The sequence below is a fragment of the Bombina bombina genome, chromosome 11, assembly GCF_027579735.1.
Source record: "Bombina bombina isolate aBomBom1 chromosome 11, aBomBom1.pri, whole genome shotgun sequence".
Lineage (NCBI taxonomy): Eukaryota > Metazoa > Chordata > Amphibia > Anura > Bombinatoridae > Bombina > Bombina bombina.
Window position 1 is genome coordinate 58,626,645 of NC_069509.1, and position 27,292 is coordinate 58,653,936.

At 38.9% G+C, this 27,292-nt stretch overlaps 2 protein-coding genes, 1 long non-coding RNA gene and 4 other non-coding genes across 8 annotated transcripts in view; 5 read left to right on the forward strand and 2 right to left on the reverse strand.

Annotated features, from left to right (window-relative positions):
• The window catches only part of TRAF7 (TNF receptor associated factor 7), a 123,630-nt gene extending 120,879 nt beyond the window's left edge, over positions 1–2,751 (reverse strand). Inside the window, exon 1 of the mRNA XM_053694417.1 lies at positions 2,702–2,751. The gene's annotated coding sequence lies outside the window, so the exon portion shown is untranslated. The remainder of the gene's footprint in view (positions 1–2,701) is intronic.
• A 271-nt stretch (positions 2,752–3,022) lies between these two features.
• On the forward strand, positions 3,023–10,047 carry LOC128642019 (uncharacterized). The gene is made up of 7 exons (XR_008399610.1): positions 3,023–3,042; positions 4,056–4,145; positions 4,333–4,400; positions 6,717–6,806; positions 7,037–7,106; positions 9,623–9,656; positions 9,902–10,047. It is a non-coding gene; the product is annotated as an uncharacterized LOC128642019 (long non-coding RNA).
• On the forward strand, positions 4,182–4,261 carry LOC128642551 (small nucleolar RNA SNORD60). The gene has a single exon (XR_008399684.1). It is a non-coding gene; the product is annotated as a small nucleolar RNA SNORD60 (small nucleolar RNA).
• LOC128642553 (small nucleolar RNA SNORD60) lies at positions 6,843–6,922 on the forward strand. The gene has a single exon (XR_008399685.1). It is a non-coding gene; the product is annotated as a small nucleolar RNA SNORD60 (small nucleolar RNA).
• Positions 9,469–9,552, forward strand: LOC128642550 (small nucleolar RNA SNORD60). Its single transcript, XR_008399683.1, has one exon. It is a non-coding gene; the product is annotated as a small nucleolar RNA SNORD60 (small nucleolar RNA).
• LOC128642549 (small nucleolar RNA SNORD60) lies at positions 9,689–9,776 on the forward strand. Its single transcript, XR_008399682.1, has one exon. It is a non-coding gene; the product is annotated as a small nucleolar RNA SNORD60 (small nucleolar RNA).
• RAB26 (RAB26, member RAS oncogene family) overlaps positions 10,038–27,292 on the reverse strand; it is a 509,833-nt gene continuing 492,578 nt past the window's right edge. For both annotated transcript variants that reach the window (XM_053694654.1, XM_053694655.1), the window contains exons 8-9: positions 14,245–14,321; positions 10,038–13,268 (exon numbers count right to left, since the gene is read on the reverse strand). In XM_053694654.1, coding sequence (XP_053550629.1) covers positions 13,166–13,268; positions 14,245–14,321 — 180 coding nt within the window. In that variant the 3' untranslated portion in view covers positions 10,038–13,165. The remainder of the gene's footprint in view (positions 13,269–14,244; positions 14,322–27,292) is intronic.

The window sequence follows — 27,292 nt, forward strand, 5'->3', positions numbered from 1 at the left end:
ACATATAACACACATACAGTCTCCTCCTGTCACACATATAATAACATACACATAGCCTTTATCCTGTCACACATAGTATAACACACATACAGCCTCCTCCTGTCACACATATAATAGCACACACATAGCCTTTATCCTGTCACACATATAACACACATACAGCCTCCTCCTGTCACACATATAATAACATACACATAGCCTTTATCCTGTCACACATATTATAACACACATACAGTCTCCTCCTGTCACACATATAATAACATATACATAGCCTTTACCCTGTCACACATATTATAACACACATACAGCCTCCTCCTGTCACACATATAATAGCACACACATAGCCTTTATCCTGTCACACATATAACACACATACAGCCTCCTCCTGTCACACATATAATAACATACACATAGCCTTTATCCTGTCACACATATAATAACATACACATAGCCTTTATCCTGTCACACATATTATAACACACACATAGCCTTTATCCTGTCACACATATTATAACACACACATAGCCTTTATCCTGTCACACATATTATAACACACACATAGCCTTTATCCTGTCACACATATTATAACACACACATAGCCTTTATCCTGTCACACATATTATAACACACACATAGCCTTTATCCTGTCACACATATTATAACACACACATAGCCTTTATCCTGTCACACATATTATAACATACACATAGCCTTTATCCTGTCACACATATAACACACATACAGTCTCCTCCTGTCACACATATAATAACATACACATAGCCTTTATCCTGTCACACATATTATAACACACATACAGCCTCCTCCTGTCACACATATAATAGCACACACATAGCCTTTATCCTGTCACACATATAACACACATACAGCCTCCTCCTGTCACACATATAATAACATACACATAGCCTTTATCCTGTCACACATATTATAACACACATACAGTCTCCTCCTGTCACACATATAATAACATATACATAGCCTTTACCCTGTCACACATATTATAACACACATACAGCCTCCTCCTGTCACACATATAATAGCACACACATAGCCTTTATCCTGTCACACATATAACACACATACAGCCTCCTCCTGTCACACATATAATAACATACACATAGCCTTTATCCTGTCACACATATAATAACATACACATAGCCTTTATCCTGTCACACATATTATAACACACACATAGCCTTTATCCTGTCACACATATTATAACACACACATAGCCTTTATCCTGTCACACATATTATAACACACACATAGCCTTTATCCTGTCACACATATTATAACACACACATAGCCTTTATCCTGTCACACATATTATAACACACACATAGCCTTTATCCTCCTGTCACACATATTATAACACACACATAGCCTTTATCCTGTCACACATATAACACACATACAGCCTCCTCCTGTCACACATATAATAACACACACATAGCCTTTATCCTGTCACACATATAATAGCACACACACAGCCTTTATCCTGTCACACATATAATAGCACACACACATATAATAACACACACATAGCCTTTATCCTGTCACACATATAATAACACACACATAGCCTTTCTCCTGTCACACATATAATAGCACACACACAGCCTTTATCCTGTCACACATATAATAACACACACATAGCCTTTATCCTGTCACACATATAATAACACACACATAGCCTTTATCCTGTCACACATATAATAACACACACATAGCCTTTATCCTGTCACACATATAATAACACACACATAGCCTTTATCCTGTCACACATATAATAGCACACACACAGCCTTTATCCTGTCACACATATAATAGCACACACACATATAATAACACACACATAGCCTTTATCCTGTCACACATATAATAACACACACATAGCCTTTATCCTGTCACACATATAATAACACACACATAGCCTTTATCCTGTCACACATATAATAGCACACACATAGCCTTTATCCTGTCACACATATTATAACACACATACAGCCTCCTCCTGTCACACATATAATAACACACACACATATAATAACACACACATAGCCTTTATCCTGTCACACATATAATAACACACACATAGCCTTTATCCTGTCACACATATAATAACACACACATAGCCTTTATCCTGTCACACATATAATAGCACACACATAGCCTTTATCCTGTCACACATATAATAGAACACACACAGCCTTTATCCTGTCACACATATAATAACACACACATAGCCTTTATCCTGTCACACATATAATAGCACACACATAGCCTTTATCCTGTCACACATATTATAACACACATACAGCCTCCTCCTGTCACACATATAATAACACACACATAGCCTTTATCCTGTCACACATATTATAACACACATACAGCCTCCTCCTGTCACACATATAATAGCACACACATAGCCTTTATCCTGTCACACATATAATAGCACACACATAGCCTTTATCCTGTCACACATATAATAACATACACATAGCCTTTATCCTGTCACACATATAATAACACACACAGACACAGTCTTGCTCCTGTCACACGCATAATAACACACACAGACACAGTCTTGCTCCTATCACACGCATAATAACACACACAGACGCAGCCTTGCTCCTATCACACGTATTACACAGTGCGTGTCTCTCTCACATCAGTAACTCACCAGATCGCAGACATGATGTTTCCGGCTTCTCACAACAGGGACCATCCCCCACTCTCCAAACCAAATTCCGGGAATTCCCATGACCAAGTGCATTCTGGGAAACGTAGTCTTTGTTGTAGTACGCAGGCGCACATTACGAGTCAACGCATACATTCCCACGCTAAACCTTCTACAGCCAATCACCATTCTGTAGTTACTTAGTATCTTTCCAATCGGCTGCGAGAGGCAGAGTAAAATTGACCATGTGACCATATTATCCAATAACGGTGCAGGCTTTGATTCATATAAAGTTGGTGCGGAAGGTGGGAGTTTCTCTGCGATTTTGGCTCTCTGACGGGGAGGTGAGACCTTGCTGGTAGTATTCGGGCGCCACTAACCATGTGGCAATAGTTCATTGTGCAGTGTTGTTGACTGTGGAAAATGACTTCGCTTTGCGGATGGAATTTATATAAATGTGATTGCTAGTCACACACTCATGAAGGAGGGGGGGAAGCAAAGAGATTTACTATATAACTTGCAGCTTCGAATATATCCATGCTAGGCATCTGATTAAAGGGCCCTAGTGGCCCCTAGAGCAGTAATGCACAACTGAGGCCTTGCAGTAGCTCATTGCTTCTACCGAGTCTACCTAAGTATGCTCTTGAATAAAGAGTGCTAAGTACAATTGTTACCAGTAGTCTCTTAAAATTGCATGCTCTGATTCGCTAGTTTTAATTTAGACTGTCATGACCTTGTAAAGGCAAAGTTTTTTTATTTTATTTACAACCTTATCCTTTTAATGAGTTTAATTTCACTTTAAAAATACTTCCTTTATCAAATTGTGCGTCAATTAGAGCATTTTAAAGGGGACAGTACTGAGCTAAAAATCCAGTATAAATGTTTTTGAGAACTTTAAAGCTCAGTATAGCACTGAGGTTAGGCTCAGCCATCTACTAAAAAGGGCTGAGAAAGCAGCAAGAGCAGACCATCTCCTGCATATGTAAAGATGCTTACACAACAAGGAGCAAGCAGGAATTTGTAGACTTCAGTCATATGATACTTTGAGGCTTGGTTAGGAATCTGAAAATCAGTGTTTTAAAAAAAAAAAGCAAAACTTTACATTGTTACAAAAACGCTCCTGGATGAGCTATTTAAATTCGATCTAAACATTTTATGCAAAAATCTAGTGTATAAGGCACCAGCTCATACTAAGTTTGTACAGTAGGAGCCTGTGATTTGCTGATGGCAATCACATTATTTAGGGTGGGTAAATGGGGGAAGTTTAATTTGTCAAAAAATCTACTGTTCAATTTAAATCTAGACTAAATGTTGCATTGTCTTGTGAATTTATTATGTAATTCTGTTGTATTTAAAGGTCCTTTGGTGAAGCCTCTGCCATTTGTACAAGTCATGTTCTGTTGGAAGAGGTGTACGTTCCTTCTGCACAGTGATCCTCCATAAAATGGTTAGTATTCTAGCAATGACCATATTGGTTACTTGTTGCCTGTGATGTACCCGAATATCTGACACCTCATATGAAACTGTAAAACAGCTTCTTGATTATCCTTTGGGCTGAGGCATTGAGATCTAAACTCATATTTTGAGAGTTTGACGCAGACTTGTTAACTTCCTTTTTTTTTTTTCCCCCTTAGTGCTACTGGAACGCGGCAGCTGCTGGAGTATAAAACATACAAACTTTCAAGGTGCAAAGAACAGCAAGGTAAAATGTTATAGCTTTTATTAACTATCTTCATGCTTGTACAGTTACAAAAAATGAGGTTCATGCAGTAAAATAGGCATCTGGAGTGATATATGGAAGGAAATAGTTCTGCCAGTTAGAGCTCAAATTGATTTTAGTGAATTAGAATTTTTAAAATCTTTATCTGAATCGTGAGAAACATTTGGGTATCAGATCCCTTTAAGTGATCTGTTCCTTTAAATGCCATTAGTTTATAGGGAAACATAGCATGGCTGATAGAGTTCTTTTGAAAAATCTGTTGGTTGCACATTTCTCATTACTTTTAGGCTATAAAGTGCCTCACAAAGAGCAAATAGAAAAAAAGTTCTTTATATAAAGGGCCATTATAGTAAATATGTAAGCATGTCATTTTAGACTATTTACCCTGGACTAGTGTCATTAACTCCTGCATTAAACCTGTAATATAAATACTGCTTGGTACTTGCAGAGCACTGCTGGTCCCAAGTGCAAAATGGCACTGATCTAATTAGCAGCGCTAGTTAAACATCTGTTAGACTAGCGCTGCTGATAGTCCTGAGTAGTATTTCTACTGTTAGCAACTTTCTTGGGTTAAAGGCTTGTTTAGGGTTGATAGGCTCTAATCCGCTAGAGCAGTGATTTTTAACCTTTTTTTTTTTTTGCTGTGGCACTTTTTTTTTTTTTTTTTTACATTAAAAAAAAAATCACACATTGTAGCTATATACATACACTGTATGTATTGTGCTGTTATGCCATGCCTCCTACAAACTCTCCCTGCGCTGAGAGTAAAAAAACAAGCAAAGTTTAAAAAATGTCACACTGTTAGTCTGCCGCGGCGCACTGGTTGAAAATCACTGCGCTAGACCATGCCATTTTAAGACTTGTTTTTACTATAATGGCCCATTAATACAATACTGTGTACTTGTTACGTGACTAAGGGACATTAAAGGGCTATTGTAGTAAACAGACTTTGTAATATACTTTTGTTCAATATTTCTTCTTCCCCCCCCCCCCCCCATGTAATTTAATTCTGAAAATTCTCTTGAGTGGAAATGCAGACCAGACATACTACTATATTCCAAACAGTTGTTGGCTGCACACTCTAGATAGCCATTCAGGGTTCTCAACAGAAAAGTTTCTCAGCCATGTGGGGGCAGTGTAATGCTTTGAAAGTATTTTTGTTTATAAATGTTAATCTCTGATATCCAATTAACAGATTAGTTGCATCATTTTAACACTGATTTAATAATTTGTGCAATGTTAATTAATTTTAGATTAATATTGGCTTAAATTTTAGCTTAATTGTGTACCCTCTAAATAAGCCTAGGTGAGAACACTTGCTCATTCATATCTGCCCCAGCAGAGAAGGAAACATTTATATAGACTTTATATATTTTTTTTTTTTAAATGACTAGAACTTTAACATGCAGTTTTTTATTGTATTTGCTTTAGATATACTATCCATCATTTAGTGCTAAATATCCTAATTTGAAGGCATTTTGAAATGTCTTTTGTACTGCGACCTTGTTTGATTTTTTTTTTTTTAGATCGGCCTCATGTTATATATTCCTATGGTTGATCATGTCCAATAGCGTGGCTGTGCTAATAAGTAAACATTTTTGCATACTCTTTATATTTCAAAAAGCTACTTTTTAAATATTAGAGCCCAATACAATTTGCGGTATTGACTATATCTGTGCTAAGTATCTTGTTAATGGACCTAGTGTACCCCAGAGCAGTAATGTACTACTGAGACCTAACTTATTGCTAGCAGTAGCTCATTGATGTTATAGAGCCTACCCAGGTATGCTCTTATACAAAGAGTACAACATAAAATTGTTATATGTAGTCTATTACATTTGCATGATCTATCGGATTTGATTTATTTAGACTTGCATGCTCCTGTAAAGGCCAAGTGTCTTTGGTTTACAAAGTTATCCTTTATGAAAGTTTGTCTTAAGCATGAGAACTTAAAATATTTCCATTATCAAATTGTGCAGTCAATTAGAATTTTGTTTAAAAGGGACAGTATACACCAATTTTCATATAACTGCGTAATATAAAGAATAAGCAGATACTGATCCAAAAATCCAGTATTAAACCTTTTTTTGAAAGCTTAGAAGCGCCCAGTTCAGCACTGTTGGGGTTAGGCTGGGACATTACTAAGTGCTGAAGCGTACCCTCCCCCTGCATTTGAAAAGACCCTTGCACAAACAGAAGCAGCGGGAATCTGTAGACTTCAGATGTAACTACTGCTCATTTGAAACTTAGAGTAAATGTTATTGTCTTGTGTATTATGTAATTCTGTTGTATTTAAAGGTCCTTTGGTGAAGCCTCTGCCATTTGTACAAGTCATGTTCTGTTGGAAGAGGTGTACGTTCCTTCTGCACAGTGATCCTCCATAAAATGGTTAGTATTCTAGCAATGACCATATTGGTTACTTGTTGCCTGTGATGTACCCGAATATCTGACACCTCATATGAAACTGTAAAACAGCTTCTTGATTATCCTTTGGGCTGAGGCATTGAGATCTAAACTTATATATATATATATATATATATTTATATATTTATTTTGAGAGTTTGAAGCAGACTTGTTAACTTACACCCTCTTTCTCCTCCCCCCCCCCCCCCACCTAGTGCTCCTGGAGGATAATGCAAACAAATTGTCAAGGCATAAAGTGCTGTCTGGGGGAAGAGCTAATACAAGGTAAAATGTTAATAGCTTTCAATAACTATCTTCATGCAGTTAAACAAACTGAAGTACATGCTGTAATAGTGCTAGGTTTACATTATCCAATGTTTGTTAGTGGGCTATGCATTTATATAATACATTGTGTATGTAATTTGTCTCGTTTAAATAAATTAGCTGAAGTGGCTACTTGCATAGAATGTTACTCAAAGTAATAAAATGGCTTGAGACCGGCTACGTTTACCGGTCAAACTCCAATAATGATAAATTTATTATACTGCAGTGATGGATTTAGGAAAGAGATAAAAACTAGAGACTGCTTTTGTAATCATCATCCCAATAGGGATGGGAGAACACGGCCCATTTGAAAGGGGGTTTTCTGCAGCAGCATTGCGTAAAGAGACAATGCAGCTAAACAATTGTCCTGTATAGGAGCCAAAATGTTTAGACTCCTAAGTGGGTCTGTTTCTCAAGACTGATCTTCTGGTTGGCCAAAAACAGGTTTGTTTTACCTTAAGCAAAGATTTAAAAGCATTTTGCAGGTGTATCTGCTTTAGTTTAAGTCCCGATTCAGTGCTCTTGCATTTAGCCTGCTGTAAAGCAGATCATGTTTACATATTTGGAAAAGTAAATTCTATTTCACTTCTGGGATGGTCATGGAACTGATTATAAAATAGAAAAATGTTTGCTGCTCAGCCATTTCTTGTGACATTAAACTTTTTTTTGTTTAGCCTTGTACAAAAGGAACAGGCTACACCAAAATTTTTATCTAAAAACATAGATAACCCCTTTACTTCCCATTTCCCAGCTTTGTACAACGAACGCCTATATAACATTTAAACCTCAATGTCTGCCAGTTTCTAAGCCACTACAGACGGCCTCTTATCACATGCGTTTTTTTATTTGCTTTTCACAACAGAGTGCTAGTTCATGTGAGCCATATAGATAACTGTGCTAACACCCATGGAGTTGTGCATGACACTGCACTAATTGGCTAAAATGCAAGTCAATAGATAATAGTCGTGATCAGGGGGCTGTCAGACTTAGATACAAGGTAATAGGAGGTAAAGTATATTAATGTAACAATGTTGTATGTGCAAAACTGGGAAATGGATCATCTATTTAAACAAACCTTTTGAAGTGTGCTATACCTTAAGGTGGTTTAGCACTGATTCAACTTACATACTAATTGCAAAGAATGCTTCTTTCATGATTGTAAATGCAAAACTGATCCACCTATTACAAACATGTGACTGGTGAGAATCTTAGGGAGAAGGGTGATGTAAACATGGCATAAATTGCCTAAAAGTATTAACCCAAACGTCTCTGGGAAAAAGTGAAACGTGCGCATTTTTTAGATGCTTTTTACAGCAAAAGGTAGCAAAATGTTTCATTTCAATAATAAAACATTTTGTACATTGAAATGTGAAGTTTAATGGTCCTTTGAAGGAGCAGTAAACACCGTGCATTTGCATAATCGTCAAATGCAATAGCACTTAGGGGTCAATTTATCAAGCTCAGCACAGAGCTTGATGCCCCGTGTTTCCGGCAAGCCTTCAGACTCCCCAGAAACAGAAGTTATGCAGCAGCGGTCTAAAGACCGCTGCTGCATAACCTGTCCACCTGCTCTGAGGTGGCAGACAGAAATCAATCCGATCGGGTTGATCGACACCCCCTGCTAGCGGGGGCGGCATTGCATCAGCAGTTCACAAGAACTGCTGGTGCAATGATAAATTGTCGGCATTTATCGGTATGCAGCGGACATGATCCGCTATATTGGATCATGTCTGCTCGCACTTACGTAAATTGACCCCTTAGTCTGAACTCAAACAAATGAGTAGTAGGTTTTTTCCTGACAGATTTCAGTTCTTTCCACTCACTGCATCATGTGACAGCCATCAGCCAATCACAAATGCATATACATATATTGTGAATTTTTGCATATGCTCAGTATGAGCTGGTGACTCAAAGTGTAAATATTAAAGACAGACATTTTGTTAATGAAAGTAAATTTTAAGTTTGTTTAAACATTCATGATTCAGACCATGTGATTTTGACTTAATATTGTTTCCAACTAACATTATCAAATTGTGCAGTTATTTTCTGTATGCAGTTCATAGCATTTCCTATGTTTTAATATGCAAGACTATTGTATAAATATCTGGCCAACGGCAGTCTTATGAGTTTAACTTTGCAATTCTACTGTAGTTGGTGTCCCTTTCATAGGTTTGGACTATGTATTGGACTGAAGTGTCTCTATACCAGCCAAATTATACATTTATTCTAATCAGTTTGAGGGCACAGCTAGGAAGTTGTATTAATTCCTAATTGGTAAGAACTTTATATGCTATTTGTAAGCAGATCTAAATTACCCTGCAATTCCTTATGATGAGCTCTCAAATTTCTGACACCTCGTTTGAGTATTGCTTGAACAATACCTGATTTCACAGTAGAGCTGAAGCAATTGCACAAAATACTAATAAAGATGTTTGTATATAGTTACAACTTCCAGTAACAGCAGTTTTGTCTCACAGGTGTGCGGTGCCCCCTGCTGGTCTCAAGTCATAGGTGAGATATATAGATACACACTTGGCATGTTGAGCTGATGATGATTTACATTTTAAACTTCTGACACCTCATCTGAGAGTTGCTTATGCAGCTTTGGCTGATATTCTGTATCTGAGGCTCAAAACATTTTATACGTTTTCCCCAAGATCATAAATATATAATACACTTTCCATAAACCTAAACTTTTTTAGCTTTCTGTACTTTAGTGTTTTCTTTGCTTAAAATGTATTTATTTTTTGTATTAGGTTGGAGTCTTCTGTAGAGAACTTGCAATAGTCCGGTGAATGAGATTGAACATCCTGCATTACCATATGTTCTTTGAAGCCATATCCCGGATAGAATGTAGTCAAGTCAATGTAACCACTGGAAAATAAAAGCTACTTACGTTTAAGCGTGTCCATTTTATTTTACATGTTTTACAAAATATGGGAACACAGTGCAATGTTTAAAAAGCAAACACAAATTATGGTTAACTGGAACTTGTAGTCAATACTTTCAGCCAAGAAGACCCTTCAAAACCTTTCTGTATCTTAGACTTGTTAATGTCCTAACCTTAAACACTGTCAGATTTGTAATGTCTTGTCCCTCTCACACAATAGCTGTGGGTGTTTGAATAAGCCAGTGAAAAATTCACACAAAGAAATAAACTGAAATGGCTGCATTAGTTTCAGTAAAAAAAAGAAACTTAGTTTAAACTCTTTAGTTCATTTTTTAAGCAGAAAGTAACCTGCTACCCTTTTCATATGATACAAAAAGTAGTGTACTTTTATCGGCTTGTCTGATCAGCCCCGAATGAGGAGGTTGCAACAGGACTCTTTACAGAAAGCTATTTTGGCAGTTATTTACAGCTGATCAGAATACATATTGACTTGTATAGACAACAAAATGTATGGTTAAACCCTTCTTCGCAACACTGCAGCATCCAGCCCAAACATTTTACAGAACAAAATATACCCTGTTACAATAAAACCTGCAGATAGGTGTTACCATCTAGAACAAATGTAGGTTTAAAACATTTTCCCACACCTAATCGTGCAATTAAAGGGACAGTATACTTTTGTCTTGTTTAAAAAGAAAGAATCCCTTTATTACAAACTCCCAGTTTTGCATAACTGTTATACTTTACCTTTGATTACATCAGTGTTAATTTTGACGGCAAACTTTGATTTTGTTTTAGTAGACTAAATCTCGAGTAGATTTGAGTCAACTTAAATCTAAGGGGTTTAGTGAAAGTGTAATGTATATAATCATCTTTAACTTTTTATAAAATAAAGCCATGTTTCTTAAACAGAAGTGCAACTTTAAAATATAAAAAAAAAAAGCTGACAGGAAAATGTCACCTGAGCATTTGCTATGTAAAAAAGGAAGATATTTTACCTCACAATTTCCTCAGCAGAGTAAGTTCTGTGTAAAAAGTTATATTTTAAGTTACTGCCCAGCTGCAGGTAAAAAAAATGAACAGCAGCCAATCAGCAGTGCTGAGGTCATGAAATCTTTTACTTTGGTATCATGAGATTTCATTTTAAACTGAATAGGGAAATAAGATGAGTGCATGTAAGCTCGCCCCTTCCGCTGTCCCGGGACAGACATACTGATTTGTTGCTTAGAAGCCCTTTACAATGGGATGTGGCTACTGCGAAACTTGAGGTAAAATCTTTCTTTTTTTTTTTACATAGAGATCGGGTGATATTTTCTAGTCAGCTTTTTACAGCTATACTGCATCACTTTCAAGTGTTTCAACATTTGGGTATTATGGCCCTTTAACTGTAATGCCATTGCGCATATTACCCAATATAAAAACGTTAACTTCTCTGTCAATTAAAACAAGTATCAAGTAACTCAAAGTTTCTGCAGTTGGCACAGCATAACTGAAACCCATACTCTTTTTATTAACCTGTTTTTATTTATGGTATTAAGGTTTAAACGTGCCTTTATCTTAAAATTAAATAAACAAGATAGCCTTGCGTTTTTCTTTTACAAAAGAACATTAATTAGATATGGATTAATTCTAACACCTTGCATAAAGTGTTAATTTTGACAGCACATTTTGTTTTAGTCATCAGAATTTCTTTAGTTTTAGTGGATGAAATTAACACTGGATTACATGTATTTAAGGGGTAGTCTACAGAGTCTTGGATACATGCAATTGGAGATAAAAAGGAATAACAAACTTGCATTTTATTCAATAAGCACTGGTTTCTGCATGGATCTACAAGAGGGATACCACGGTTATCCATATGGCACACATGAATTAGCACTGTCTGGCTGTGCATAGCTAATAAAATGCACTGAGATACTAGGTGGTATGCAGGGGCTTAGAAACAGACAGATTTAAAAGGTTATACAATATATTAACATAACAGTGTTGGTTATGTAAATCTGCAGAATTGGTAGTAAAGGTGTTATCTATCTTTTTAACCAAAAATAAAGTACACTGTCCCTTTTCATAAATAAAAGTATCCTGGGATGAAGGGGGAATATTTTTTGTTTGTGGGGCATGTTCTTGTCAACCAATAGAGCAGTGCGATGTTGCTTTATCAACCAGTGAGTTGCTATCCCACAGACCAGCTGTGTAATGGCCTTACATTATGTAACTCATCTGTACAATGTTGTGGGTACTGTAAGAATTAAGAGTATAAAATGTTAACGTTGCTGCAGGTTAGACTGATGCAATCAGGTACAGAGGCAAAAGCAAACTGGTTTAAACAATACTGTTTGGCATATTGTGCTGTTATATATGTATAATTAACATAATGTCTTCAACCGTCAATTTTATCCAGGGGGAACCAAGAACAGCGTGATGTTGGCTGGACCTTAATACAATGTATTGTGATAACATTTTTAAATAAAATGCAATAACACTGCTGCTCAGAAAATTACAATATATACAATAAAAAAAAAAATCAGCAAGAAGCTTCTTATAAAACACTGAAGCCATGAATGTACAGGCTGATAAATACAGCACCTGCGTTTGCAGTCAGAAGGACATCTAAATGCTTAGCGGATAATAATGGTTATCTGTAATGCAAATGTGAGATTATGACCCCTGATCATTTATCAGCAAAGTGGCTGAGGGAATTCTTACATTCATATTGAGGTTCTCAAGTCTTAGGAAACATCTATGTACGGTTACGTGTTGACTAGTTTCATCGTGCTTACCGGCTGTAGGTTATAGAAGGCTAAAAGTACTTGTGTGTTCGCCTGCATGCGCCAAGTTTAAATGGTTGTTTAGAGTAGTGTTTGAATTTCACATCAGCCTGTTAAAGGAAAAAATGGCTGCTATGCGCAAGTAGACATAATGCTTAAAACCGATTTAGATGTCCTTTGACACAAAACTTTGGATTGCTACCTTCACAACTATACAAACACAGACATGCACAGACAGATTATCCACAGGGGAGAAGCTGTGCTGGTTGGACCCTGGCAGACGGTGGGTGGGGGTCCCAGTGGAGATGCTGAACGCTCGTCAGTCTTTTATACAGAAATCAAGATTGAACAAAGTTGCTGAATCAGGTTTTGCAACAGCCAGGACCCTTTACTTCTTTTTTCACATAGTCGTGAAGCTTGAATTTGGGTTCGTTGGGCAACTTCATAGATCTGTGCTTCAATTCTCTGAAGAGTAAAAGTATTTCAGATGGGGAAAAAGAAAGTTAGACCTGAAATGTGTCCATTAAAACATTAACATCTTGTGTTTCAGAAATGCATCAAAATACATCTGAACAAAGGTTACTGCTTAGTCTAGGTCTAGGGTTTTACAAATATCAGACAACTCTGAAAATGTTCCCTAATTGAACTGCTAGCTCCTCTCCTAAACCACACAATTGTTTCTCGATACCATAAAACAGCTAGCCAAGAATGCACAGTACAAACCAGCTGTTGTCCTTTTACTCCCTGTATATTACTATCAGAAAAAAGATAGATAATCCCTTTACCCATTCCCCAGTTTTGCATAACCAACACTGTTATATTAATACACATCTTACCTCTGTGATTACCTTGTATCTATGCTTTTGCAGACTGCCTCTTATTTCAATTCTTTTTACAGATTGGAATTTTAGCCAATTAGTACTGTTTCATAAATAACTCCACATGAGTGAGCACAATGTTATCTATATGGAAGGGGTCAACAGATCTGTTTAAAACTTATGAGCCAGACAGTGGTATCTTTATGGAGAATGACCCAACAAGTTAGGAGCCAGGGCTACCAGGCTCCTGGGTTTGTCTAGTGCTGCTATATAGCACACATGAACAAGCAATGTCTGGCTGTGAAAAGCTGATAAAAAGAACTGAGATAAGAGAGGCCTGCAGGGGTTTAGAAACAGGCAGATATTTAGAGGTTATAAAGTATATTAATATAACAATGTTGGTTATACAAAGCTGGGGAATGAGTAGTAAAGGCATTATCTATCTTTTTCAACAATAAAAAAATGAAGTAGACTGTCCCTTGAATGTACTTTTAAATACCCATGTTCCTGAGATTAATATGTTGAAGCTGCAATAAATAGATCTGATGTTGCTCTTTTAAGTGTCACTGGATTAACCATTATCTGCATAATGTGCAGTGAAAAAGCCAGGAACATTAACTTACTTTGCAATAGCTATGAAAGCCAGTTCCACGTTTAATCCGCTCTTGGCGCTGGTTTCCATAAATGGTACTCCATATTCCTGCAAAAATATATATATGCCACACTATAAACACATTTATTCTACAGTATGTGGTTAAGAATTCTACCGGTCAATCACACATACAGCTACAATTTTACTAAACCCAAAATATTTCTTTCATGATTCAGGTAGAGAATACAATTTTAAACAACATTTCAATTTACTTCTATTATCTAATTTGCTTCATTCCTTAGATATCCTTTGCTGAAGAAATAGCAATGCACATGGGTGAGCCAATCAAACGATGCATCTATGTTCAGCCACCAATCAGCAGCTACTAAGCCTATCTAGATATGCTTTTCAGCAAAGGATATCAAGAGAATGAAGCAAAATAGTGAATAGAAGTAAATTAGAAAGTTGTTTAAAATTGGATGCTCTTTCTAAATCATGAAAGAAAGAAAAATTGTGTTTCATGTCCCTTTAAGCAATCACAGCAGTTAGGTCTGTTGTCAACATTGTTAAAGGGACAGTAAAATAAAACTGCTGTAGATAGAGCATGCAAGTATAAAACAAACTTTTCATTTACTTCTATTATACAATTTGCTTTGCTTTCTTGGTATCCTTTGTTGAAGAGAAGACTTGGGTAGGCTCAGGATCTTAGGAGTGTGTCTTTAGTACTCTGGCAGCAATATCTGTAGCAATAATATATATTTGTTGCAAGCACTGCTACTATAAAGTGATAAACGTGTACGCTCCTGAGCACCTATGTTTACTCTTCAACAAAGGATACCAATAGAACAAAGCAAATTTTATAATAGCAGTTAAAAAAGATTCTTTCAAATATACCTATGAGCTTTTATGATCTAAAATCAATAGGTTTGATCATTTCAGATTTGGATTTATGTTTAAATGGTCATAAAGGAGCAATAATAAAATATTCTAATTTTCTGGAGCATTTTAAAAACAAATTATGCTTACCAAATAATTTCCTTTCCTTCTGTATGAGGAGAGTCCACGGCTTCATTCATTACTTGTGGGAATACAGAACCTGGCCACCAGGAGGAGGCAAAGACACCCCAGCCAAAGGCTTAAATACCTCCCTCATATCCCAGTCATTCTGCCAAGGGAACAAGGAACAGTAGGAGAAATATCAGGGTATAAATGTTGCCAGAAGAAAAAACTAAAATTTAGGTCCGCCCAACGGAGAAAAACGGGCGGGAGCTGTGGACTCTCATACAGAAGGAAAGGATATTATCTGTTAAGCATAATTTATGTTTTCCTTCTTAATATAAGGAGAGTCCACAGCTTCATTCGTTACTTGTGGGAAACAAATACCCAAGCTCTAGAGGGCACTGAATGAAGACGGGAGAGAAAAGAGAGGCAGACCCTATACTGAGGGCACAACAGCCTGCAGAACCTTTCTCCCAAAAGATGCTTCAGCCGAAGCAAAAACGTAAAATTTGTAAACATTTTGAAAAGGTATGTAAGAAGGACCAGGAAGCCGCCCTATAAATCTGTTCCATAGAGGCCTCATTCTTAAAGGCCCAGGATGAAGCCACAGCTCTAGTTAAATGAGCCATAATCTTCTGAGAAGGCTTATGTCCCGCTGTCTCATATGCGGAGAGAATAATGCTCCTCAACCAAAAAGATAAGGAAGTGGAAGAGGGCTTCTGCCCTCTACGCTTCCCAGAATAGACAACAAACAAGGAAGAAGTCTGTCTAAAATCCTTCGTAGCTTGAAGATAGAACTTCAAAGCTTGAACCACATCCAAATTATGAAGTAACTGCTCCTTTGGCGAAGAAGGATTAGGACACAAGGAAGGAACCACAATCTCCTGATTGATGTTACGATCAGAAATAGCCTTGGTAACGGTGGAAAAATCTAAATTAACCTCCAAGGCACTGCTAATGCATCTATCAGCTCTGCCTGAGGATCCCTGGACCGTGACCTGTATCTGGGTAGCTTGGAATTGAGTCGGGACGCCATGAGATCTATCTCTAGCGGCATCCCCCATCTGTTGCAAATCTCCGCAAATACCTTAGGATGGAGAGACCATTTCCCCGGATGAAAGGATTGTCTGCTGAGAAAATCTGCTTCCCAGTTGTCCACACCCAGAATGTGGATCGCTGACAGCGAGCAGTTGTGGGCCTCCGTCCATTCTAGAATCCGAGATTCTGTCCTCATTGCTAGGGAGCTCCTCGTTCCCCCCTGATGGCTGATGTAAGCCACTGAGGTTATGTTGTCTGATTGGAATCTGATAAACTGGGACGAATCTAGAAGAGGCCAAGCCTTCAGAGCATTGAAGATCGCTCAAAGTTCTAAAATGTTGATCGGGAGGAGAGATTCCTCTCGAGTCCACAGACCCTGTGCCTTTTTGGCACCCCAAACAGCTCCCCATCCTGAGAGACTTGCGTCTGTAGTCACAATCTCCCAGGATGTCCCTTGGGACAGGTGATCTGAACAGAGCCATCAAAAGAGCGATTCTCTCGACCGGTTGTCCAGAGAAATCTGTTGTGACAGATCCGAGTGGTCGTCGTTCCACTGGCTCAGCATGCACAGTTGAAGAGGCCTGAGATGGAACCTGGCGAATGGAATGATGTCTATGCTGGACACCATTAGTCCAATTACCTCCATACACCGGGCCACAGAGGGCCTTAAGGAGGTCTGTAGGGCAAGACAATTGGAAAATAGCTTGTAATGTCTCTGGTCTGTAAGAAATATCCTCATGGATATGGAGTCTATTATCGTACCCAGGAATTCCACCCTGGTACTGGGAACAAGAGAACTCTTTTCTAAGTTTATCTTCCATCCATGAGATCAAAGAAGAAATAGAAGAGCTTTTAAATGGTCCTCTGCCAACCGACAGGATGGAGCCTGAACCAGGATGTTGTCTAAATATGGCGCTACTGCTATTCCTCTGGTTCTCGCCACTGTGAGCAGAGCCCCCAGAACCTTCTTAAAGACTCTTGGTGCAGTAGCTAGACCAAATAGAAGTGCAACAAATTAGAAGTGCTGGTCCAGGAATGCGAATCTCAGGAACTTGAAATGTTCCTTGTGAATTGGAACGTGAAGGTAAGCATCCTTTAAGTCTATCGTAGTCATGAACTGTCCTTCCTGAACTAAGGGCAGAATGGCCCTTATCGTCTTCATCTTGAACGATGGAACCAACAGGAACTTGTTAAAGCACTTTAGGTCCAGAATCGGGCAAAAAGTTCCCTCCTTCTTTTGGACCACAAAAAGGTTTGAGTAGTATCCCAGACCTCTTTCTGCTAGAGGTACCGGTACAATTACTCCCAGGGAGGAGAGATCCCTCACGTACCCTAGAACGGCCTCTCGTTTTTCTGGCCTTAAAGACAGGTTTGACAAGAGAAATCTGCCTCGGGGTGGATGAGATCTGAAACCTATACTGTACCCCTGAGCGATGACTGCCAGGACCCAAGGGTCTTGCACGTACCCCAGCCAAGTCTCCAGAAAGAGAGATAGTCTGCTCCCCACAGAGTCCAAAGACGGATGTGGGGTCGACCCATCATACCGACTTTGACTCGGCGGGCTTCTTATTCTGCTTGGATTTATTCCAAGACTGAGTCTGTCTCCAAGTTCCCTTAGGCTGATCAGGCTTCGCGGAGAGCTGCTGCCATTAGGGGGTTTATCCGAACGAAAGGGCCGAAAATTAGGACCTTGTCCCTTGTTCTTCTTATCCTGCGGTAAAAAGGCTTCCTTGCCTCCAGTGACCATGGATATGATTGAGTCCAGGCCTGGATCAAAAAGAATCTTTCCCTTAAATGGCAGGGAAATAAGTCTAGATTTTGAAGTCATGTCCGCAGACCAAGATAGTGTCCTACGTGCTAGTACTGAAAAACCTGACACCTTGGCATTCAAGCATATAATCTGCATATTTGCAACACAAATAAAAGAATTAGCCACTCTCAAGGCCTTAATGCTTTCCTGGATCGTGTCAAGGGGACTTTCCACCTCGATCAACTCAGATAAAGAGTCCCACCAAGAGGTGGCAGCTCCAGCCACCACAGCAACCGCCGCTGCTGGTTGAAATAAATATCCTGTGTGCTCTTTGAACGAGGAACTATCCTCAAGCGGGATAGTAGTGCGTTTAGCAAGCGTGGAGATAGTGCCATCCACCTTAGGGATGGAACCCCACAACTCTAATTGAGAGTACGGAACTGGGAATCATTTCTTAAAGGAAGAAGAAGGGGAAAAGGAAGAACAAAGTCTTTCCCATTCATTCTTAAAAATATTTGTCATCTTTACTGGAACCGGGAAAGTCTGTGGTACAACCCTGTCCTCGTAGACCTTATCTAGTTTAGGAATACAAGGTTCCTCAGGTAATTTTGGTTCTGGAACCTCTAAAGTAGCCAAAATTTCCTTTAACAGAAAGTGTAAGTGTTCAATCCTAAATCTAAAGTCTGGTTCCTCCTTAGAGGCAGCAGATTCCGACCCAGAAAGAGCATCCTCTGAAGTATCGGAGGCGTCCTCATCATCGGATAGTCTTGTATCAGATAAATCCAATAAGCTAGTAGATGACCCCTGGGAAGGATAGCAATATTTGACCTTTCGCTTGCGCTTAGCTGGGCGAGGTAAAGCACTGAAGGCTGCAGACACTGCCATTTGTAGCTGTTCAGTAAAGTCTGGCAGAAAGAGGGCCCCTCCAGAAGGAGGATTAGCAGTGCAATGGGAAGCAGCATGTGTAATAGGAGATGACATCAGGGAACGCATCTCACGGGACGGAGACTCCTCAGAGGTGGACGGCTCAGTGATACTAAACATATTTGTTTTCTTAGATAAAAGTACTTTATCAAGGCATGTGGAAAATAATTGAGCAGGCGGATATATCGTAGCCTCCTCACAATATAGACAGGTATTAGATTTAGGTAAAGAGGGATTACCCTCCAACGCGTCAGAGTCCTCCATAGCTTGCGTTTGTAAGATAGACTATAGAAAAAGATAAATGGCACCTTTATACCCCCAATGGCTGGGGCACTCACCACCTCCTATGACCCAGGCCCCACAGAAAAACTGCTTTGCCTCCGGTAAACCACAAGGTCAGGAAAAGAGGAAATCAGTGTGACTATACCCCGTCACGTGGTGCGCCATTCAGGACCACCCCTGCTACAGGAAAAAGCGCCCAAGGCTGTGCAGCTAACCAAAAATGAAAGTAAAAACCTGTACGTTCCAACATCTGCCTGAGCCTCATCTCACACATGTCGCAGCATAAAATATAATAAAGTAAGTTATGCAATAAATCCGGAGATATTAAATGCTTGATTCCATACAGATAAAAGGAGTCACACTGTGACCCTGTCTTCTTGCATTATCATATTTGTATAAAAATGAAACTATCAAATTAAAAAAAGTAGGATTAAGTGACCCATTTTATGTGGCCCTTGGGAAGTTATAATCACATCCAGATGCCTTCATCAGACTCTCTGGATATCAATTGAAGCAAATAACAATTAGAAATGGAACCAGAGAGGGGTGCCCATTGTCACTGCTCCTATTTGCGTTATGTATTGAACCTCTCGCACAGAGAATTAGGGATAACCCGGATATAACAGGAATTAAAGTAGGGGAAAGGGAATACAAAATGTCATTATTTGCCGACGATGTCATCCTTGCAGTCACTAAGCCCCTTCTTTCCCTCCCTGTAATTTATTCAGAACTAGGTAAATTTGGACTATTGTCAGGATACAAGGTAAATGAGAGCAAATGTGATGCCTTAGATATCCATTTACCAAATCATACCAAAAAATTACTAGAAATAAATTTTGCCTTCTCATGGGCTAAGACCTCTATCAAATATTTGGGTATTCATCTTACAAATAATGTTAACACACTTTATAGAGTAAATTATACATCTATGTTCTTGCAGATTAAGAAGCTCATAAATAATTGGTATAAGTATAATCCCTCCCTATATGGTCGAATTATATCTATCAAAATGACAGTATTACCTAAAATCCTCTATTTGTTCCGCTCACTCCCGATAACAGTACCAATAGCAGAGTTACACTTTATGCAGAAGGAGATTCTTAGATTCATATGGCAGGGGAAAAGGGCGAGAATCAACAAAGATGTACTAACTAAACATAAGGAAGGTGGTGGGGTAGGCCTTCCAAATTTGATATCCTATTACTATGCGGCTAGAATGGCTCAGACTATACATTGGCATAGGACAATTAACGCACCACAATGGGTCCAACTAGAAGCAGACATTATGGGGATAGGAAGAATAGATAAATTACTTTGGGCGGGTAAACAACATAGACCTCTACATATTAGACAGTATTTGTCAATTCACCACACCATTTCTCTATGGGATAAACTGATCAAGGCCTATCCATTGGTCAATACTCGATCTAAAGCAATCCCTCTGGTTTCCATCAATACAACAATAGATATGCAAATACAGAGAAAATGGGAAAACAAGGGACTATATCGCATTGCAGACACACTTTTAAACAATAGAATAATGTCTTACGAGCAATACAGAGAATTAGGGGATCCTGATCAAAACATATGGTTTCATTATCTACAACTTAAGTCCAGAGTACAGAAAATATTAGGAAACACACTGACATCAAACAACACAATTTTTGAATCCCTTTGTATCTCAAGGGAGGTTAGGAAAGGTATGATTACTATATTATATCCAATATTTAACATTAAAGATAAAGGTAAAAAAAATAGCACCATGATAAAATGGGAGAGGGATCATGGCCAGTACAAACTTGGGTTAAAAACATTCATAGAGGACTAAGATTCTCTCTCAATGCATCGTTAAAAGAGAATTACCTTAAAGATTTACATACGTGTCGTGGTATATGTATCCCACTAGATTAGCCAAGAAAGGAGAACTGGATCATCATCTGTGCTATAGGGGCTGTGGAGAGATAGGATCTTATGTGCATATGTGGTGGACTTGCGCAAAAGTCAAACAGGTGCAGGATCATATCTCATCATACTTAAGCACAATATTAGAATCAGAGATAATCCTAACCCCAGAGCAAGCTCTGCTCCACTTTCCCCTAGCAGGGCCCCTAAAAAGGCACTTTAAACTGGTAAATATGATATGTACCATAACACGACTAAGTATTGCCAAGTATTGGAAAACGGACGTTCCCTCATTAGAATATATTGAAAAAAGAAAAAAAAGAATTGAATATCATTATAATATGTCAAGTGCAACGGCAGAACTCCTGAATAGAGAAACACTTTTTTGCAAACACAAGTAGCAAAAAGAGAGAAGCGCAATTGTATAATATGATGGTTTCAAATAATAAATATAAATATTATAATATTAAAATTCATATATTCAGCTGCACTTGGTGAAAACAGAAGAATTCAATCCTACAAAAATATATCAGATCGATTATAATAGCCTATTTCCAAAATAATATGTATATATGTGTAACTCACTCCTAAAGCATGAAACAACAGTACATTCAGATTAAAGCAAAAGGAAATGAATCCAATACTTATGTGAAAACGAAACAGTCCATGTGCTTGTATGTAGCAGTTTTCGGCCCAATATCAGCCCAATATCAGAGTTGTGCTGCAGCTCTTCTTAAATGGTGATGCTGTTATCCCAAACAAAGTCTAGTCATCGAAAAAAGAAGAAAAGCGCAAAGACGATTCAAGTGTAGAGATCACAGTTTTATTTATAGCCACACGCTATGTCTGTACTCACAAGAGGTAAAAAGATAAAAATATAATTTATGCTTACCTGATAAATTCATTTCTCCTGTAGTGTAGTCAGTCCACGGGTCATCCATTACTTATAGGATTATAACTCCTCCCTAACAGGAAGTGCAATAGGATCACCCAAGCAGAGCTGCTATATAGCTCCTCCCCTCTACGTCATATCCAGTCATTCGACCGAAACCATACGAGAAAGGAGAAACTATAGGGTGCAGTGGTGACTGGAGTTTAATTAAAATTTAGACCTGCCGTAAAAACAGGGCGGGCCGTGGACTGACTACACTACAGGAGAAATGAATTTATCAGGTAAGCATAAATTATATTTTCTCCTGTTAAGTGTAGTCAGTCCACGGGTCATCCATTACTTATGGGATACCAATACCAAAGCTAAAAGTACACGGATGACGGGAGGGACAGGCAGGATCTTTACACGGAAGGAACCACTGCCTGTAGAACCTTTCTCCCAAAAACAGCCTCCGAAGAAGCAAAAGTGTCAAATTTGTAAAATTTTTAAAAAGTGTGAAGTGAAGACCAAGTTGCAGCCTTGCAAATCTGTTCAACAGAGGCCTCATTCTTAAAAGCCCAAGTGGAAGCCACAGCTCTAGTGGAATGAGCTGTAATCCTTTCAGGAGGCTGCTGTCCAGCAGTCTCATAGGCTAAGCGTATTATGCTACGAAGCCAAAAAGAGAGAGAGGTAGCCGAAGCTTTTTTACCTCTCCTCTGTCCAGAATAAACGACAAACAGGGAAGAAGTTTGACGAAAATCTTTAGTTGCCTGCAAATAAAATTTCAGGGCACGGACGACGTCCAGATTGTGCAAAAGTCGTTCCTTCTTTGAAGAAGGGTTAGGGCACAATGATGGAACAACAATCTCTTGATTGATATTCTTGTTAGTGACTACCTTAGGTAAGAACCCAGGTTTAGTACGCAGAACTACCTTGTCTGAATGAAAAATCAGATAAGGAGAATCACAATGTAAGGCCGATAACTCAGAGACTCTTCGAGCCGAGGAAATAGCCATTAAAAACAGAACTTTCCAAGATAACAGCTTAATATCAATGGAATGAAGGGGTTCAAACGGAACACCTTGCAGAATGTTAAGAACTAAGTTTAAGCTCCACGGCGGAGCAACAGTCTTAAACACAGGCTTAATCCTAGCCAAAGCCTGACAAAAAGCCTGAACGTCTGGAACTTCTGCCAGACGTTTGTGTAAAAGGATAGACAGAGCTGAAATCTGTCCCTTTAACGAACTAGCAGATAAACCCTTTTCTAAACCTTCTTGTAGAAAGGACAATATCCTAGGAATCCTAACCTTACTCCATGAGTAACTCTTGGATTCGCACCAATATAAGTATTTACGCCATATTTTATGGTAAATTTTCCTGGTAACAGGTTTCCTAGCCTGTATTAAGGTATCAATCACTGACTCCGAGAATCCACGCTTTGATAGAATCAAGCGTTCAATCTCCATGCAGTCAGCCTCAGAGAAATTAGATTTGGATGTTTGAAAGGACCCTGAATTAGAAGGTCCTGTCTCAGAGGCAGAGACCATGGTGGACAGGACGACATGTCCACTAGATCTGCATACCAGGTCCTGCGTGGCCACGCAGGCGCTATTAGAATCACAGATGCTCTCTCCTGTTTGATCCTGGCAATCAATCGAGGAAGCATCGGGAAAGGTGGAAACACATAAGCCATGTTGAAGACCCAAGGTGCTGTCAGAGCATCTATCAGCACCGATCCCGGGTCCCTGGACCTGGATCCGTAACAAGGAAGCTTGGCGTTCTGGCGAGACGCCATGAGATCCAGATCTGGTTTGCCCCAATGATGAAGCAGTTGGGCAAACACCTCCGGATGAAGTTCCCACTCCCCCGGATGAAAGGTCTGGCGACTTAGAAAATCTGCCTCCCAGTTCTCCACGCCTGGGATGTGGATCGCTGACAGGTGGCAAGAGTGAGACTCTGCCCAGCGAATTATCTTTGAGACTTCCATCATCGCTAGGGAACTCCTTGTTCCTCCTTGATGGTTGATGTAAGCCACAGTCGTGATGTTGTCCGACTGAAACCTGATGAACCTCAGAGTTGCTAACTGAGGCCAAGCCAGAAGAGCATTGAAAATTGCTCTTAATTCCAGAATGTTTATTGGAAGGAGTCTCTCCTCCTGAGTCCATGATCCCTGAGCCTTCAGGGAATTCCAGACTGCGCCCCAACCTAGAAGGCTGGCGTCTGTTGTTACAATCGTCCAATCTGGCCTGCGGAAGGGCATCACCTTGGACAGATGTGGCCGAGAAAGCCACCATAGAAGAGAATCTCTGGTCTCTTGATCCAGATTTAGCAGAGGGGACAAATCTGAGTAATCCCCATTCCACTGACTTAGCATGCACAATTGCAGCGGTCTGAGATGCAGGCGCGCAAATGGTACTATGTCCATTGCCGCTACCATTAAGCCGATTACCTCCATGCACTGAGCCACTGACGGGTGTTGAATGGAATGAAGGACACGGCAAGCATTTAGAAGTTTTGATAACCTGTCCTCCGTCAGGTAAATTTTCATTTCTACAGAATCTATAAGAGTCCCTAGAAAGGGAACTCTTGTGAGTGGCAATAGAGAACTCTTTTCTACGTTCACCTTCCACCCATGCGACCTTAGAAAAGCCAGAACTAACTCTGTATGAGACTTGGCAGTTTGGAAACTTGACGCTTGTATCAGAATGTCGTCTAGGTACGGAGCTACCGCTATGCCTCGCGGTCTTAGTACCGCCAGAAGAGAGCCCAGAACCTTTGTAAAGATTTTTGGAGCCGTAGCTAACCCGAAGGGAAGAGCTACAAATTGGTAATGCCTGTTTAGGAAGGCAAATCTTAGATACCGGTAATCATCCTTGTGAATCGGTATGTGAAGGTAGGCATCCTTTAAATCCACTGCGGTCATGTACTGACCCTCTTGGATCATGGGTAAGATGGTTCGAATAGTTTCCATTTTGAACGATGGAACTCTTAGGAATTTGTTTAGGATCTTTAAGTCCAAGATTGGTCTGAAGGTTCCCTCTTTTTTGGGAACCACAAACAGATTTGATTAGAATCCTTGCCCGTGTTCCGACCGCGGAACTGGGTGGATCACTCCCATTAGTAAGAGGTCTTGTACACAGCGTAGAAACGCCTCTTTCTTTATCTGGTTTGCTGATAACCTTGAAAGATGAAATCTCCCTTGTGGAGGAGAAGCTTTGAAGTCCAGAAGATATCCCTGAGATATGATCTCCAACGCCCAGGGATCCTGGACATCTCTTGCCCAAGCCTGGGGGCGAAGAGAGAAAGTCTGCCCCCCACTAGATCCGTTTCCGGATCGGGGGCCCTCACTTCATGCTGTCTTAGGGGCAGCAGCAGGTTTTCTGGCCTGCTTGCCCTTCTTTAGTTAGGTGCAAGAGAATGACTGGATATGACGTAGAGGGGAGGAGCTATATAGCAGCTCTGCTTGGGTGATCCTCTTGCACTTCCTGTTAGGGAGGAGTTATAATCCCATAAGTAATGGATGACCCGTGGACTGACTACACTTAACAGGAGAAATGCACATCTTTTACATTCCGCAACGCTCCCGGACTCGATCAAGCATACAATCTTGTAGTCGTACAATCTTTTCATTTACAAGTGAATTGCTGATATAGAGTACTAACCGGTTACAGGAACTTAAATGTCGGTCCTAGGCTCTTCCGCATGCAGGATTCCTTCTGACAATACACGTATACCACGTGATACCAGAGGTCCTACTGAAGCCTCGTAGGGTCAAATTCAAAACAACAATAAAATGTTCTACGCGTTTCATCCCTAGTCAGAGGGACTTTCTCAAGAACTAGTTTCTGTTTGATGTCGGGCCTCTATATAACGGGATAAATCCCATACTTGTCATAATTCTAAGCCAATCAGATGTTAGTAATACATGATTGCTGATATCCTCGTATAGATTTGACAACATTAATCTGATGCCTAAAGTGCATTATTAAAGCCTGACATATAGACAGAATAAATACATAGACAAAATTGGCAAATACATCTTAAATACATATGAATAAATACAATATGTAAAACAATACCTTTCCCTATTACATGCTCATATATTTAAATAAAATCACACTGAAACCCCAAATATATATATTTACACAATAGAAATCATTTCTATTTGATAAAAGATAAATAAATAAATATGAATAGAATTAATTAAAAACTTACAATAATTAAATAAATTAATGTTCAAAAATATATATAAAGATATACTCAAAAACGGTATTAAATTTATAAAAATGCTAAAATGTCTAGTTCAATATTTAATCCCTTAGGATCTAGACAATCTAGAGTTTTGATCCAAAAGGTTTCCCTTTGTCTTAACCTCAACAATCTATTTGTATCCCATTTGTTGGGTGCTACCCATTCGATAATGCTAACAGTGAGATCCTGAGGGTTTTTATTATGGAATAGTTTAAAATGATAAGATACACTATGGTTGTCAAATCCATTTATGATATTGTTAATGTGCTCTCTTACTCTGTATTTTATCTTACGTTTTGTTCTTCCAACGTAAATCATTCCACATTTACAGGACAGTTGGTGCATGTGAGCACCTGCTCTTGCAATTATATTTTTTGCTACCATCAAAATTAAAAAATTTAAAAATTGAGCATTATTTGGTGAAATTCGAGGGCACATGACACAGTCTTTCTGTTTACAAGGAAATAAGCCTACATTTGCACCACACCAACTAGATAGTTGTCCTTCATTCAAAGATTGGCGAAGTTTGGTAGCGCCTACCAAACTTCGCCAATCTTTGAATGAAGGACAACTATTTAGTTGGTGTGGTGCAAATGTAGGCACATTTAAAATAAAGATATTACAAATTATATAGCGCCTACCAAACTTCGCCAATCTTTGAATGAACGACAACTATCTAGTTGGTGTGGTGCAAATGTAGGCTTATTTCCTTGTAAACAGAAAGACTGTGTCATGTGCCCTTGAATTTCACCAAATAATGCTCAATTTTTTAATTTTGATGGTAGCAAAAAAAATTTCTATTGTGTAAATATATATATTTGGGGTTTCAGTGTGATTTTATTTAAATATATGAGCATGTAATAGGGAAAGGTATTGTTTTACATATTGTATTTATTCATATGTATTTAAGATGTATTTGCCAATTTTATCTATGTATTTATTCTGTTTATATGTCAGGCTTTAATAATGCACTTTAGGCATCAGATTAATGTTGTCAAATCTATACGAGGATATCAGCAATCATGTATTACTAACATCTGATTGGCTTAGAATTATGACAAG